At 45.8% G+C, this 13,677-nt stretch overlaps 1 protein-coding gene across 2 annotated transcripts in view; it reads right to left on the minus strand.

Moving 5' to 3' along the window:
* The window catches only part of STK26 (serine/threonine kinase 26), a 173,642-nt gene that overhangs the window by 12,712 nt on the left and 147,253 nt on the right, over window positions 1-13,677 (minus strand). For both annotated transcript variants that reach the window (XM_069212530.1, XM_069212529.1), the window contains exons 9-10: window positions 13,418-13,480; window positions 13,199-13,335 (exon numbers count right to left, since the gene is read on the minus strand). In XM_069212530.1, coding sequence (XP_069068631.1) covers window positions 13,199-13,335; window positions 13,418-13,480 — 200 coding nt within the window. The remainder of the gene's footprint in view (window positions 1-13,198; window positions 13,336-13,417; window positions 13,481-13,677) is intronic.

Consider the following 13,677-nt stretch of genomic DNA (forward strand, 5'->3'; position numbering starts at 1 on the left):
GAAGCAGAATGACATCCTGTAGGGAGACCATATGGAAGTGTTCTGATATGATGTACTTGTTTAGAGATTTGGGATTTAAGATTGGTCTTAGAGACCCGCCCTTTTTGGGGACCAGGATGTATAGGGAGTATACCGATGAGCCTTGGTGTTGAAGAGGAATGGGTTCTAAGGACCCTTTGCGTAGAAGGACTTGGACCTCCTGCTTGAGAAGTGTTTCATGTTCCTGCGAAAATCTGTTAGTGTTAGGTGGAATGTTTGGTGGTGTGGAGATAAGCTCCAGACAATAGCCATGTTGGATAATGGCTAATACCCATTTGTCTGCGTTGATGGTATTCCAGACAGGGTGAAAAAATCTGTAGTCTGCACCCAACAGGTGTTGTATGGTTCGGAGGGAGGGAGGGGGTGGGAAGGTTTGGGTAGTCACTGCTTTGCAGTGGCTGTTGCTCCTTGTGCAAAGGCACCCTTGCCCCTACCCTTGTTGTTACTTCCCCTGAAGGAGCCTCTATAAGATCCCTTGGTGTAGGTAGTCTGGGGCTGTTTTTGTTGGGAAGTGGAGGCTTAAAGTAAGGCGTCCGATTTCAAGAGGACTTTTATTATATACAGATCCAGGGAGGATTCCGAGCTCCATAAATTAAAAAAAAAAAAAAAAAAACAGTACGTCGGAAGGTAGAACTCTTGACCTGGTGAAGGAGCTAAAAGAGTGTAACCAAGAAGGACTTTGGTGGGTGAAAATTTAAAGAAAAAAGAAAAAAAAAAAAAAAAAAACACACTCAGCTTTTCCTGCCACAACCAGCTCCAGTGGAACCTCGCCCAACGGCTATCAAACTGCAGCCTGGCCCTTTGGAGGATTCTGACTTCCATTTACAAGACTAAGTCAGAAGGTAAGATCCTTGAGTGGGATGATCTCCTTGAGCAAATGAGACCTATGCTCCATCTAAATCGGACAGAAACTGGGCACAGGCCCCAGTATACTGCGACTCAGGACGCCAGATCAGTACTTTACTTTTTCTTTGTGCTTTTTGTTAAAAAAAATAATAATAATTAATCTTATCTCCAGTTCCATCTATTTGATTTAAGGTTTTTTTTAAAGCAATTTTTCTTATTATTATTTCCTATTTATTTTGGGAAACTGATTGTGCTATTGTTATAGAGTGTGCTGACTTACTAACTGTTTTGGTGCTGCTAAATACTTTACAAACGTTTCTTGCAGAATCAATCATGGAAGAGTTCTTTCCTGGTTGCCTAGCCCTTTTTGGCAGTGGTATTTAACTGCCAGCTGCTCATCTGCCTGGGATTCATGAGCCATGTGCATGTGAAAATTAAGAGCCCTGTGCTCCTCAGACTGGGTCTGCTCTAAGCCTAAGTGGAAGAGGAAGACCTAACGTCTCTGCAACAGAAATTCAAGAAAGCATAACAGTAGGCAGTGAGCATTCTACCAGACGGGAAAGAGGTCCAGCAGATGTGTATCCAAAAGAGCAAAAACGCACTGAACTATTTTCATATAGTGACACTCCTCATGGTCGGTCAGGTGGTGCCAACTAAGGTCAGCACTCACATTCAGGAAACCTGCAGGTGATTGACAAACAACCTAATAAACTATACACCTGAGCCCAAACTCACACCCAGAGCACTAGAGCTGGCTGACATAGGGGCTAACTTACCACATCACAGTTGTGTGTTTTGTGAGGATCTTAACTGACCAACTGCGAACAGATGTTAAGGATGTCTTCTATGCTAGACAATCGTCTGAAGCTCGAACTGGTTGATGTGACATCTCTGCTGTAGGAAGTTGGCTCTGTATGCACTATTTCAAAGTAAGGAATAGTATGCACAGAGTCCAAGGGTTCCCCTTAGAGGTAAGATAGTGGCAAAAAGAGATAATACTAATGCTCTATTTTGTGGTAGTGTGGTCGAGCAGTAGGCTTATCCAAGGAGTAGTGTTAAGCATTTGTTGTACATACACACAGGCAATAAATGAGGAACACACACTCAGAGACAAATCCAGCCAATAGGTTTTGTTATAGAAAAATATATTTTCTTAGTTTATTTTAAGAACCACAGGTTCAAATTCTACATGTAATATCTCATTTGAAAGGTATTGCAGGTAAGTACTTTAGGAACTTTGAATCATTTCATTAGAATGTATACTTTTTACATAAAACACAATAAGCTGTTTTAAAAGTGGACAGTGCAATTTTCACAGTTCCTGGGGGAGGTAAAGTAATGTTAGTTTTAACAGGTAAGTAAGTCACTTACAGGTTTCAGTTTTGGGTCCAAGGTAGCCCACCGTTGGGGGTTCAGAGCAACCCCAAAGTTATCACACCAGCAGCTCAGGGCCGGTCAGGTGCAAAGGTCAAAGAGGTGCCCAAAACACATAGGCTTCAATGGAGAGAAGGGGGTGCCCCGGTTCCAGTCTGCCAGCAGGTAAGTACCCGTGTCTTCGGAGGGCAGACCAGGGGGGTTTTGTAGGGCACCAGGGGGGACACGAGTCAGCACAAAAAGTACACCCTCAGCAGCGCGGGGGCGGCCGGGTGCAGTGTGCAAACACGCGTTGGGTTTACAATGGTTTTCAATGAGAGATCAAGGGATCTCTTCAGCGATGCAGGCAGGCAAGGGGGGGCTCCTCGGGGTAGCCACCACCTGGGCAAGGGAGAGGGCCCCCTGGGGGTCACTCCTGCACAGGAGTTCCGTTCCTTTAGGTGCTGGGGGCTGCGGGTTCAGGGTCTTTTCCAGCCGTCGGGAAATGGAGTTCAGGCAGTCGCGGTCAGGGGGAGCCTCGGGATTCCCTCTGCAGGCGTCGCTGTGGGGGCTCAGGGGGGACAACTTTGGTTACTCACAGTCTTGGAGTCGCCGGAGGGTCCTCCCTGAGGTGTTGGTTCTCCACCAGTCGAGTCTGGGTCGCCGGGTGCAGTGTTGCAAGTCTCACGCTTCTTGCGGGGAGTTGCAGGGGTCTTTAAATCTGCTCCTTGAAACAAAGTTGCAGTTCTTTTGGAGCAGTGCCGCTGTCCTCGGGAGTTTCTTGTCTTTCTTGAAGCAGGGCAGTCCTCAGAGGATTCAGAGGTCGCTGGTCCCTTGGAAAGCGTCGCTGGAGCAGGTTTCTTTGGAAGGCAGGAGACAGGCCGGTAAGTCTGGGGCCAAAGCAGTCGGTGTCTTCTGTTCTTCCTCTGCAGGGGTTTTTCAGCTCAGCAGTCTTCTTCTTCTTGTAGTTTCAGGAATCTAAATTCTTAGGTTCAGGGTAGCCCTTAAATACTAAATTTAAGGGCGTGTTTAGGTCTGGGGGGTTAGTAGCCAATGGCTACTATCCCTGAGGGTGGGTACACCCTCTTTGTGCCTCCTCCCAAGGGGACGGGGTCACATTCCTATCCCTATTGGGGGAATCCTCCTTCTACAAGATGGAGGATTTCTAAAAGTCAGAGTCACCTCAGCTCAGGACACCTTAGGGGCTGTCCTGACTGGCCAGTGACTCCTCCTTGTTTTTCTCATTATCTCTCCTGGACTTGCCGCCAAAAGTGGGGGCTGGGTCCAGGAGGCGGGCATCTCCACTAGCTGGAGTGCCCTGGGGCATTGTAACGCGAAGCTTGAGCCTTTGAAGCTCACTGCTAGGTTACAGTTCCTGCAGGGGGGAGGTGTGAAGCACCTCCACCCAGAGCAGGCTTTGTTTCTGTCCTCAGAGAGCACAAAGGCTCTCACCGCATGAGGTCAGAAACTCGTCTCTCAGCAGCAGGCTGGCACAGACCAGTCAGTCCTGCACTGAACAATTGGGTAAAATACAGGGGGCATCTCTAAGAGGCCCTCTGTGTGCATTTTTTAATAAATCCAACACTGGCATCAGTGTGGGTTTATTATTCTGAGAAGTTTGATACTAAACTTCCCAGTATTCAGTGTAGCCATTATGAAGCTGTGGAGTTCGTTTTTGACAGACTCCCAGCCCATATACTCTTATGGCTACCCTGCACTTACAATGTCTAAGGTTTTGCTTAGACACTGTAGGGGCATAGTGCTCATGCACCTATGCCATCACCTGTGGTATAGTGCACCCTGCCTTAGGGCGGTAAGGCCTGTTAGAGGGGTGACTTACCTATGCCATAGGCAGTGTGAGGTTGGCATGGCACCCTGAGGGGAGTGCCATGTCGACTTAGTCATTTTCTCCCCACCAGCACACACAAGCTGGCAAGAAGTGTGTCTGTGCTGAGTGAGGGGTCCCCAGGGTGGCATAAGACATGCTGCAGCCCTTAGAGACCTTCCCTGGCATCAGGGCCCTTGGTACCAGGGGTACCAGTTACAAGGGACTTACCTGGGTGCCAGGGTTGTGCCAATTGTGGAGACAATGGTACATTTTAGGTGAAAGAACACTGGTGCTGGGGCCTGGTTAGCAGGGTCCCAGCACACTTCTCAGTCAAGTCAGCATCAGTATCAGGCAAAAAGTGGGGGGTAACTGCAACAGGGAGCCATTTCTTTACAGCTATTTTAAAACTAGACAGTGCAATTTTCAACAATTCTTAGGGGGAGTAAGAGTTTGTTAGTTTTTGCAGGCAAGTAAACCACCTACGGGGTTCAAGTTTGGGTCCAAGGTAGCCCACTGGTGGGGGTTCAGAGCAACCCCAAAGTTACCACACCAGCAGCTCAGGGCCGGTCAGGTGCAGAGGTCAAAGTGGTGCCCAAAACGCATAGGCTTCAATGGAGAAGGGGCCGCCCCAGTTCCAGTCTGCCAGCAGGTAAGTTACCACGTCTTCGGAGGGCAGACCAGGGGGGTTTTGTAGGGCACCGGGGGGGGGGGGGGGGGGGGGGGGACACAAGTCCACACAGAAAGTACACCCTCAGCAGCACGGGGGCGGCCGGGTGCAGTGTTTGTAAGTGAAGTGTTTGTAATTGAAATCAATGGGAGACCAAGGGGGGGGTCCTCGGGGTAGCCACCACCTGGGCAAGGGAGAGGGCCTCCTGGGGGTCACTCCTGTACTGGAGTTCCGATCCTTCAGGTCCTGGGGGCTGCGGGTGCAGAGTCTTTACCAGGCGTCGGGATCTGAGAAGCAGGCAGTCGCGGTCAGGGGAAGCCTCGGGATTCCCTCTGCAGGCGTTGCTGTGGGCGCTCAGGGGGGGCAACTCTGGCTACTCACGGTCTTGCAGTCGCCGGGGAGTCCTCCCTGAAGTGATTGTTCTCAAGTCGAGCCGGGGGCGTCGGGTGCAGAGTAGCAAGTCTCACGCTTCCGGCGGGAAACGCAAGTTGTTTCAAAGTTGCTGCTTTGTTTCAAAGTTGCAGTCTTTGGTGAACAGGGCCGCTGTCCTCGGGAGTTCTTGGTCGTTCTAGAGCAGGGCAGTCCTCTGAGGATTCAGAGGTCGCTGGTCCCTGGGGAAAGCGTCGCTGGAGCAGTGTCTTTAGAAGTGGGGCGACAGGCCGGTAGAGCTGGGGCCAAAGCAGTTGGTGTCTCCGTCTTCTCTGCAGGGTTTTTCAGCTTAGCAGTCCTCTTCTTCTTAGGTTGCAGGAATCTGAGTTCATAGGTTCTGGGGAGCCCCTAAATACAGAATTTAGGGGTGTGTTTAGGTCTGGGAGGGCAGTAGCCAATGGCTACTAGCCCTGAGGGTCGCTACAACCTCTTTGTGCCTCCTCCCAAGGGGAGGGGGTCACATTCCTATCCCTAATGGGGGAATCCTCCATCTGCCAGATGGAGGATTTCTAAAAGTCAGAGTCACCTCAGCTCAAGTTGCCTTAGGGGCTGTCCTGACTGGCCAGTGACTCCTCCTTGTTTTTCTCATTATCTCCTCCGGCCTTGCCGCCAAAAGTGGGGCCGTGGCCGGAGGGGGCAGGCAACTCCACTAGCTGGAATGCCCTGGGGTGCTGTAACAAAGGGGGTGAGCCTTTGAGGCTCACCGCCAGGTGTTACAGTTCCTGCAAGGGGGAGGTGATAAGCATCTCCACCCAGTACAGGCTTTGTTACTAGCCACAGAGTGACAAAGGCACTCTCCCCATGTGGCCAGCAACATGTCTCGAGTGTGGCAGGCTGCTAAAACCAGTCAGCCTACATGGTAGCCGGTTAAGGTTTCAGGGGGCACCTCTAAGGTGCCCTCTGGGGTGTATGTTACAATAAAATGTACACTGGCATCAGTGTGCATTTATTGTGCTGAGAAGTTTGATACCAAACTTCACAGTTTTCAGTGTAGCCATTATGGTGCTGTGGAGTTCGTGTATGACAGACTCCGAGACCATATACTCTTATGGCTACCCTGCACTTACAATGTCTAAGGTTTTCCTTAGACAGTGTAGGGGCACAGTGCTCATGCACTGGTGCCCTCACCTATGGTATAGTGCACCCTGCCTTAGGGCTGAAAGGCCTGCTAGAGGGGTGACTTATCTATACTGCATAGGCAGTGTGAGGTTGGCATGGCACCCTGAGGGGAGAGCCATGTCGACTTACTCATTTTGTCCTCACCAGCACACACAAGCTGGAAAGCAGTGTGTCTGTGCTGAGTGAGGGGTCCCCAGGGTGGCATAAGACATGCTGCAGCCCTTAGAGACCTTCCCTGGCATCAGGGCCCTTGGTACCAGTTACAAGGGACTTCCCTGGATGCCAGGATGTGCCAATTGTGAAAACAAAAGTACAGGTTAGGGAAAGAACACTGGTGCTGGGGCCTCAGCACACTTTCAAAACTTAGCATCAGCAAAGGCAAAAAGTCAGGGGGTAACCATGCCAAGGAGACATTTCCTTACATCTGCTCAACTGGAATTTAAAATTGTGTGAAAGCCAAATCTTTCAGATGTGCATCTCACCCTAGACTGAAGGCAACCGTCATCACAGAGGATACTACTGGTGAAGGGCAGAAAGGTCTTCCACTCCTGGGATTCCCCCATTGCTGAAACCTTTTTGCTATCTCCTGGGAAATCTGGTTGTTTTCCTCCAGTTCACCCCAATGCTGAACCTACTGAGAGGGGAGAAACCACTGGAAGGTATGTATGAGCCAGTGGACATAGGCCAACAAGATGCAGGAATTCAGGCGACCCATCAAACAAAGGACTGTCAAAGCTGAAAGAATGTTGCCCCGCCACCACCGAAAATATTAGGATAATATCTAGCATCATCTAGTGAGGCAAAAGGTCCTGGAAAACGTAATGTCCAACACCACTCTGATGAATGACACAAACTGCGAAGATTCAGCCAATTGGTGAGTAAACTGAATATGGTTATTACTGTTCTAAGCAGATGTGCTGCAAACATTATCAGCTTGGTTAAAACTTTAGGCACTGATGTCAGCCGGAAAGGAAGGACCATAAACTCACAGTGCCTGGAACCCACACAAAACGCAGGTACCTACTGTGTGTGAAATACATGAAAATACATGCCCTGCAAGTCGAGGGACACCTTTCAGTATCCCATTTCTAGAGCAAAAATGACCTGAACAGTTACAACATCTTGAATTTCTCCTTGCAATGAAAATCCCCAAAACTGAGAAAAGGAAGATGCCACCATCATTCTGGAGTGTAAGAAAATATCAGGAGTACCATACCTTCCCGATCTACTGCTCTGGAACTAGCCCCACAGCTTTTTAGTCGTGGTGGCAAGGCTTCCTGTTGGAGAATGTGCGTGTACTCGCCTGAAGAAAAGAGGAGATGCAAAACTGGGAGGGTTGCAATTCCTGGAAATTTAGAGCACAGCCATATCAATGATCTGGAGGGCACATCGGTCTGTGGTGATGGCTTACCATGCATTCCGACCCCCAAGAGATGGGATATCCAACCTCCTGCATGCCACATGTGCTCCCTTGTGGGTTTGCTAAAGTGGTTTTGCAGTTGCTGAGCGGCAAGACGAGGCGTAATCTCAGCAAGAGATGAGTTATTTTTGCCTATGTGAAGAAACAACTAGAGAACATACTTTGATGAAGTATGCAGATTCTGAACAATATGGGTCCTCATCTTCCAACTACGGTCCATTCAATTTAACAGTCTGGGGATACAAGCAGTTAACACTGGCACTTTTGCATGTAGGAAATGTGGTAATTTTTGTAGGTTACACTCCCTGCCTTTCTACTGCAGGATCTTAAACGTATTCTATAACAGGAATTCTCTACTGAAATCCCAAAACATCCAAATTTACATATTCTTCTGCCACAAAAAGGGGCTTTTCCCTCTACAGTGGTGTGCCCTCATCTGCCCTTGGAAGCTAAAGCCTGTTGGGAGCTACATAGGATCAAAACGTCTTTCCTTGACATGGCGACAATAACCTCATGCATCAAGTAAAGAAGACTGGAGCACAATTTGTTAACTGAGACTGCAGATGATATTGTGATTTACTTACAATGAATTGTGGCTCCTCTTTTTACACATACATCACACCTGGGGTGCGCATGAGTTGTGGTCCTACAATTTGCTGTAGCACTAACATCACATGAAGGCAAGTCACATTCGGATAGTGGATCTAAATTCTTCCTGCTATGCTCATTTTAAACCTGGTTGGGTCTTGCATGTGTAATTGGACAGCATCTGGTCTGTTCCCCCACATAACTACGTTGTGGAAGGATTACAAGGCCCATGTCACTGCTTGGCAAACTGACAAGCAGTACACCATGTATCAGATGGAAAGTAATGTCTCGTCCTTCAAATGAGCTCAGGAACTCTCATAGATCGATTTCCCTGCTAGTTTGTAGCAATGTTTGATGCATAGTTTACTGTTCCTATTGTCCGTCCACTCAGTTACGAAATGGTCCGATACCATTTTACTCAGCATACAATCTTTATTACTTTTCCCGTTACTACATGATTTTAACATCTGTGGATTCACCAGATCACCCTGAATCACCCCTTCACCTCAACTCGTGTGAAGCTGTATGCCTAACAGATTGTAAAGTTTACTACCCATAATGCTAGAGACATGCTTGCTCAACTTCACTATCATTCTTGTCCAATCACCTCTACCCCTTTTCAGCAATCGTGCCCATAATGTGTCCTTCCACTCAGTCTACCAAGCACCCCTCTCTGCACTTACAAAACTGATTCATAATGCCCAAGCAACTTTTTAAGCTAAGAAAATATTACTTTCCAGAACTCTGCCAGAGAAAATTTTTAAATTGTTACTTTCTCTTATTGTTGGTCTCAAAAGATAACAACCTCTCAAAACTTGTGATGGTCTGTGATTTTGTTTTTTAAAGCCACTAAAATCCACCCTTCCATCCAAACTCACTCTGTATGTATTGTTCCAGCATTCTTTTCTACTCATGAGATTCTACAACCTGCCACAATACAACAATAGAACTTTACGTAGATAAACTGTGTGGGTAGGAATGGCCTGTCTGTAGGCAAAATGGCTAGGAAACAGAAAATCTGGAGGTGTATTTCTGTGGGGCTATTCAGGTGGACAATTATTCAACAACCTCTACTCATCAAATCCGGATCCTTGCCCATTACATATAATGCAGTAGGCTCCTTTGCACTTTTTAACTAGGGCCCCTTATCACAACTTCCTCTTCCAGTTAAAAATCTGGAAGATTAATCAACTTCACAGTTTCTTGGATTCTCAAAATATCTTGGGCTCATAGTGGGAATCAGTTCACTGCGTAGCACGGAGTTGGCACTCTAACTGGTTCTTGATGACCTCTGTCTGTCAAATGGCCAAGAAGGATCTGTTGCCATTGTACCACTTGATCTGTTAGCAGCAATAGACAGTTCCTCATACCATCCTCCACAGACAGAAATTGGGATTTACAGATATTACCCTATACAGGGAGTGCAGAATTATTAGGCAAATGAGTATTTTGACCACATCATCCTCTTTATGCATGTGGTCTTACTCCAAGCTGTATAGGCTCGAAAGCCTACTACCAATTAAGCATATTAGGTGATGTGCATCTCTGTAATGAGAAGGGGTGTGGTCTAATGACATCAACACCCTATATCAGGTGTGCATAATTATTAGGCAACTTCCTTTCCTTTGGCAAAATGGGTCAAAAGAAGGACTTGACAGGCTCAGAAAAGTCAAAAATAGTGAGATATCTTGCAGAGGGATACAGCACTCTTAAAATTGCAAAGCTTCTGAAGCGTGATCATCGAACAATCAAGCGTTTCATTCAAAATAGTCAACAGGGTCGCAAGAAGCGTGTGGAAAAACCAAGGCGCAAAATAACTGCCCATGAACTGAGAAAAGTCAAGCGTGCAGCTGCCACGATGCCACTTGCCACCAGTTTGGCCATATTTCAGAGCTGCAACATCACTGGAGTGCCCAAAAGCACAAGGTGTGCAATACTCAGAGACATGGCCAAGGTAAGAAAGGCTGAAAGACGACCACCACTGAACAAGACACACAAGCTGAAACGTCAAGACTGGGCCAAGAAATATCTCAAGACTGATTTTTCTAAGGTTTTATGGACTGATGAAATGAGAGTGAGTCTTGATGGGCCAGATGGATGGGCCCGTGGCTGGATTGGTAAAGGGCAGAGAGCTCCAGTCCGACTCAGACGCCAGCAAGGTGGAGGTGGAGTACTGGTTTGGGCTGGTATCATCAAAGATGAGCTTGTGGGGCCTTTTCGGGTTGAGGATGGAGTCAAGCTCAACTCCCAGTCCTACTGCCAGTTCCTGGAAGACACCTTCTTCAAGCAGTGGTACAGGAAGAAGTCTGCATCCTTCAAGAAAAACATGATTTTCATGCAGGACAATGCTCCATCACACGCGTCCAAGTACTCCACAGCGTGGCTGGCAAGAAAGGGTATAAAAGAAGGAAATCTAATGAGATGGCCTCCTTGTTCACCTGATCTGAACCCCATTGAGAACCTGTGGTCCATCATCAAATGTGAGATTTACAAGGAGGGAAAACAGTACACCTCTCTGAACAGTGTCTGGGAGGCTGTGGTTGCTGCTGCACGCAATGTTGATGGTGAACAGATCAAAACACTGACAGAATCCATGGTTGGCAGGCTTTTGAGTGTCCTTGCAAAGAAAGGTGGCTATATTGGTCACTGATTTGTTTTTGTTTTGTTTTTGAATGTCAGAAATGTATATTTGTGAATGTTGAGATGTTATATTGGTTTCACTGGTAATAATAAATAATTGAAATGGGTATATATTTTTTTTTGTTAAGTTGCCTAATAATTATGCACAGTGATAGTCACCTGCACACACAGATATCCCCCTAACATAGCTAAAACTAAAAACAAACTAAAAACTACTTCCAAAAATATTCAGCTTTGATATTAATGAGTTTTTTGGGTTCATTGAGAACATGGTTGTTGTTCAATAATAAAATTAATCCTCAAAAATACAACTTGCCTAATAATTCTGCACTCCCTGTATTTCAGAATTTCTAAAAGGGGAGATCCCAGCAGGTTTCCTATGTCTTTTCAAGATTACTTTCCTCAAGTTTCCATCAAGAGTGGCTCGCTTTTTGCCAAAAGTGATCCTCTGAAATGCAAAGAAAAAAACACTACTGGTGTCACCTAGCCATAGGCACGGAGGTCTGGGGAGCTGCATCAATGTGACCAACAAGCACCTGACCAACAAGAACCTGATCACCCTCCAGAAGAAATCCTGTCTCCGATTTTGCACTGTTTCGACTTATTTTAAACTCTTGAGTTGTACATGGAACTGATCTGTACTGGTAAAATTTAAAACTAGCAACTTCAAAATCACAGATTAGCCCAAAGATCAAATATCAAATCTTTACATTTGCTCGTGAAATCATCTACCTTATTACCATTACTACAAGATGTGACTAAAAACATCATATATGGCACTGAGGTTGTTGGTATGCAGTGTCAAATGAAAGAAGAGACTAGAAACAAAGCCCCAGCAAACACGTGTCAGAGATTGCTCTGAAGTAGCTCTCATATTATGCTTTATTGAGGCTCACTGTGAACACCTTGCATCGATCAAAAACCAATACAGGAATGTCATCACACCTATCTACACCGGATTAGAAACTCAGTTTTACCATCTCCATCAACTTGCTCCTCTGCAGAAATGTATTCCAAAACGGCCTTCTGAGGCCCATCACCTCTATGGTCAACCAGTTTCACATAGTTGGAGGACAGGTCTTACTCATAACCTATAGACTACATGGCCCATTAAAAATGCACCTCCTGAAGCACATTCCCTTATCAAAACCATATTTGTAATTAGAAATGGTACAAGATGTATAAGCTGGTAGTACACTGCCCTACAGCTTCACACACAGGGTTTGCAGCCTATCTGAGATTCTTGGGAGACCTAAACTGGGCGGTTAGTCCACAATGAGGAATAGAATGGAATAATTGTGTATTGTTAACTATTTCATGTAACATTAAGTTTAAGCTCAATTAAATTTAGTACCGAGGCTGGTTCCTCCTATGCATGCTGCACTGCAGTCTTAAGTGATTTCCTCCATATGCTATGGGCATGACCACCTTTAGCAACTAACTGGTCTGAAGTTCTCGGTAGACGCATATTACCGAGCTAGTAAGCGTGGAATCTTAGGAGGCCTGTGCCTTAGGATTATCTAGACCTAAAAATAATAAGATGTCATCCTGCCTTTTAGATCTTGAACTTATTGGTCACTAAACGAGCAGTCACTATGAAATGGAAGGCAGTGACCATCTCACATCCAAAGCATGGCGCTAAGCTGCTATAAAATGGCCAGCCATGGGCCTCTGCCCTCCTCTCTTTGTAAGGTCTTACAAAGAGGAGGGCAGAGGCCTATGGAAACACCCAATCACCAGGGATTGGGACGACTTGTTATCAAACTTGAAAGATAAGACACTGCCACCACATACCTACTAGTGCCACCCTGCTTTAGATTTAGGGAAGGCCATATGATCTCATTAATCAAAGAGTAAGCACTGGATTTTCTGATCACTGACCCAGATTCCAATCTATATTACTTTCCTTTATTCTTACCCCTCATCCTTCCAGTGAAGAAAGCTTCTTTTAAACTACAAGCTTTCAACCCACCTCCCACAGGGTCGTGCCTAGCGCTGTTGTGGCTTCTCCTTGGTCTCGTTGCTTTCATTCTTCACATCCACACGCCGACCATGGTTGAAATTGTTATGTTTCATGTTGGTAATTGCAATGGCAATATTGTTAATTACGAGGTGACCATAACTACTGACCATACCATAGTTTACCTACAACTATGCTTTAGTACATGAAAAACGCATTTATATTTGGTATTGCCCTGCTCCACAAACATTGATGAAGAATGAAATGAGAAGTGCAGTTTAAAAAAATAAATAAAAATTAAAAACTCACTTCTGAAACTTCTCCATTAGCTTTTTCACCATCTTGTCTGTGATACCTGGATATGACGATTCAGCTATATTGATGCTTTTCTCAAGTTCTTCAATCGCATTTTTTCGAGTTGTATTATTACGGTCTTGCTGTTTCAGCTGGTAAGTAAACATTCAAAAGATGTTACAACATTCTATTTAACACATTATGTATGAAACATACTTTATTATGGGAACTCACCTCAGCAAAAATTGGAGAGATTATCATAGACAATGAGCTCAGTGTTTTCACAAGATCTTGATCCTGTATAACAGTAAAACATAATCAGCCATTGTTCATTTAAGCATTGACCAGATGTGTAAATGTCTGTTTTTTTGGTTTTTTTTTTTTAATAGTGTTTTAAATGTGCTCATTGTAGATTTGCTCATTTTAAGTAAACGAAACACAGCGGTCTCATTGCAGTACACAAATGAAATTACATCTTTTACACAGTTATTGTA

The sequence above is a fragment of the Pleurodeles waltl genome, chromosome 2_1 (genome assembly GCF_031143425.1).
Source record: "Pleurodeles waltl isolate 20211129_DDA chromosome 2_1, aPleWal1.hap1.20221129, whole genome shotgun sequence".
Lineage (NCBI taxonomy): Eukaryota > Metazoa > Chordata > Amphibia > Caudata > Salamandridae > Pleurodeles > Pleurodeles waltl.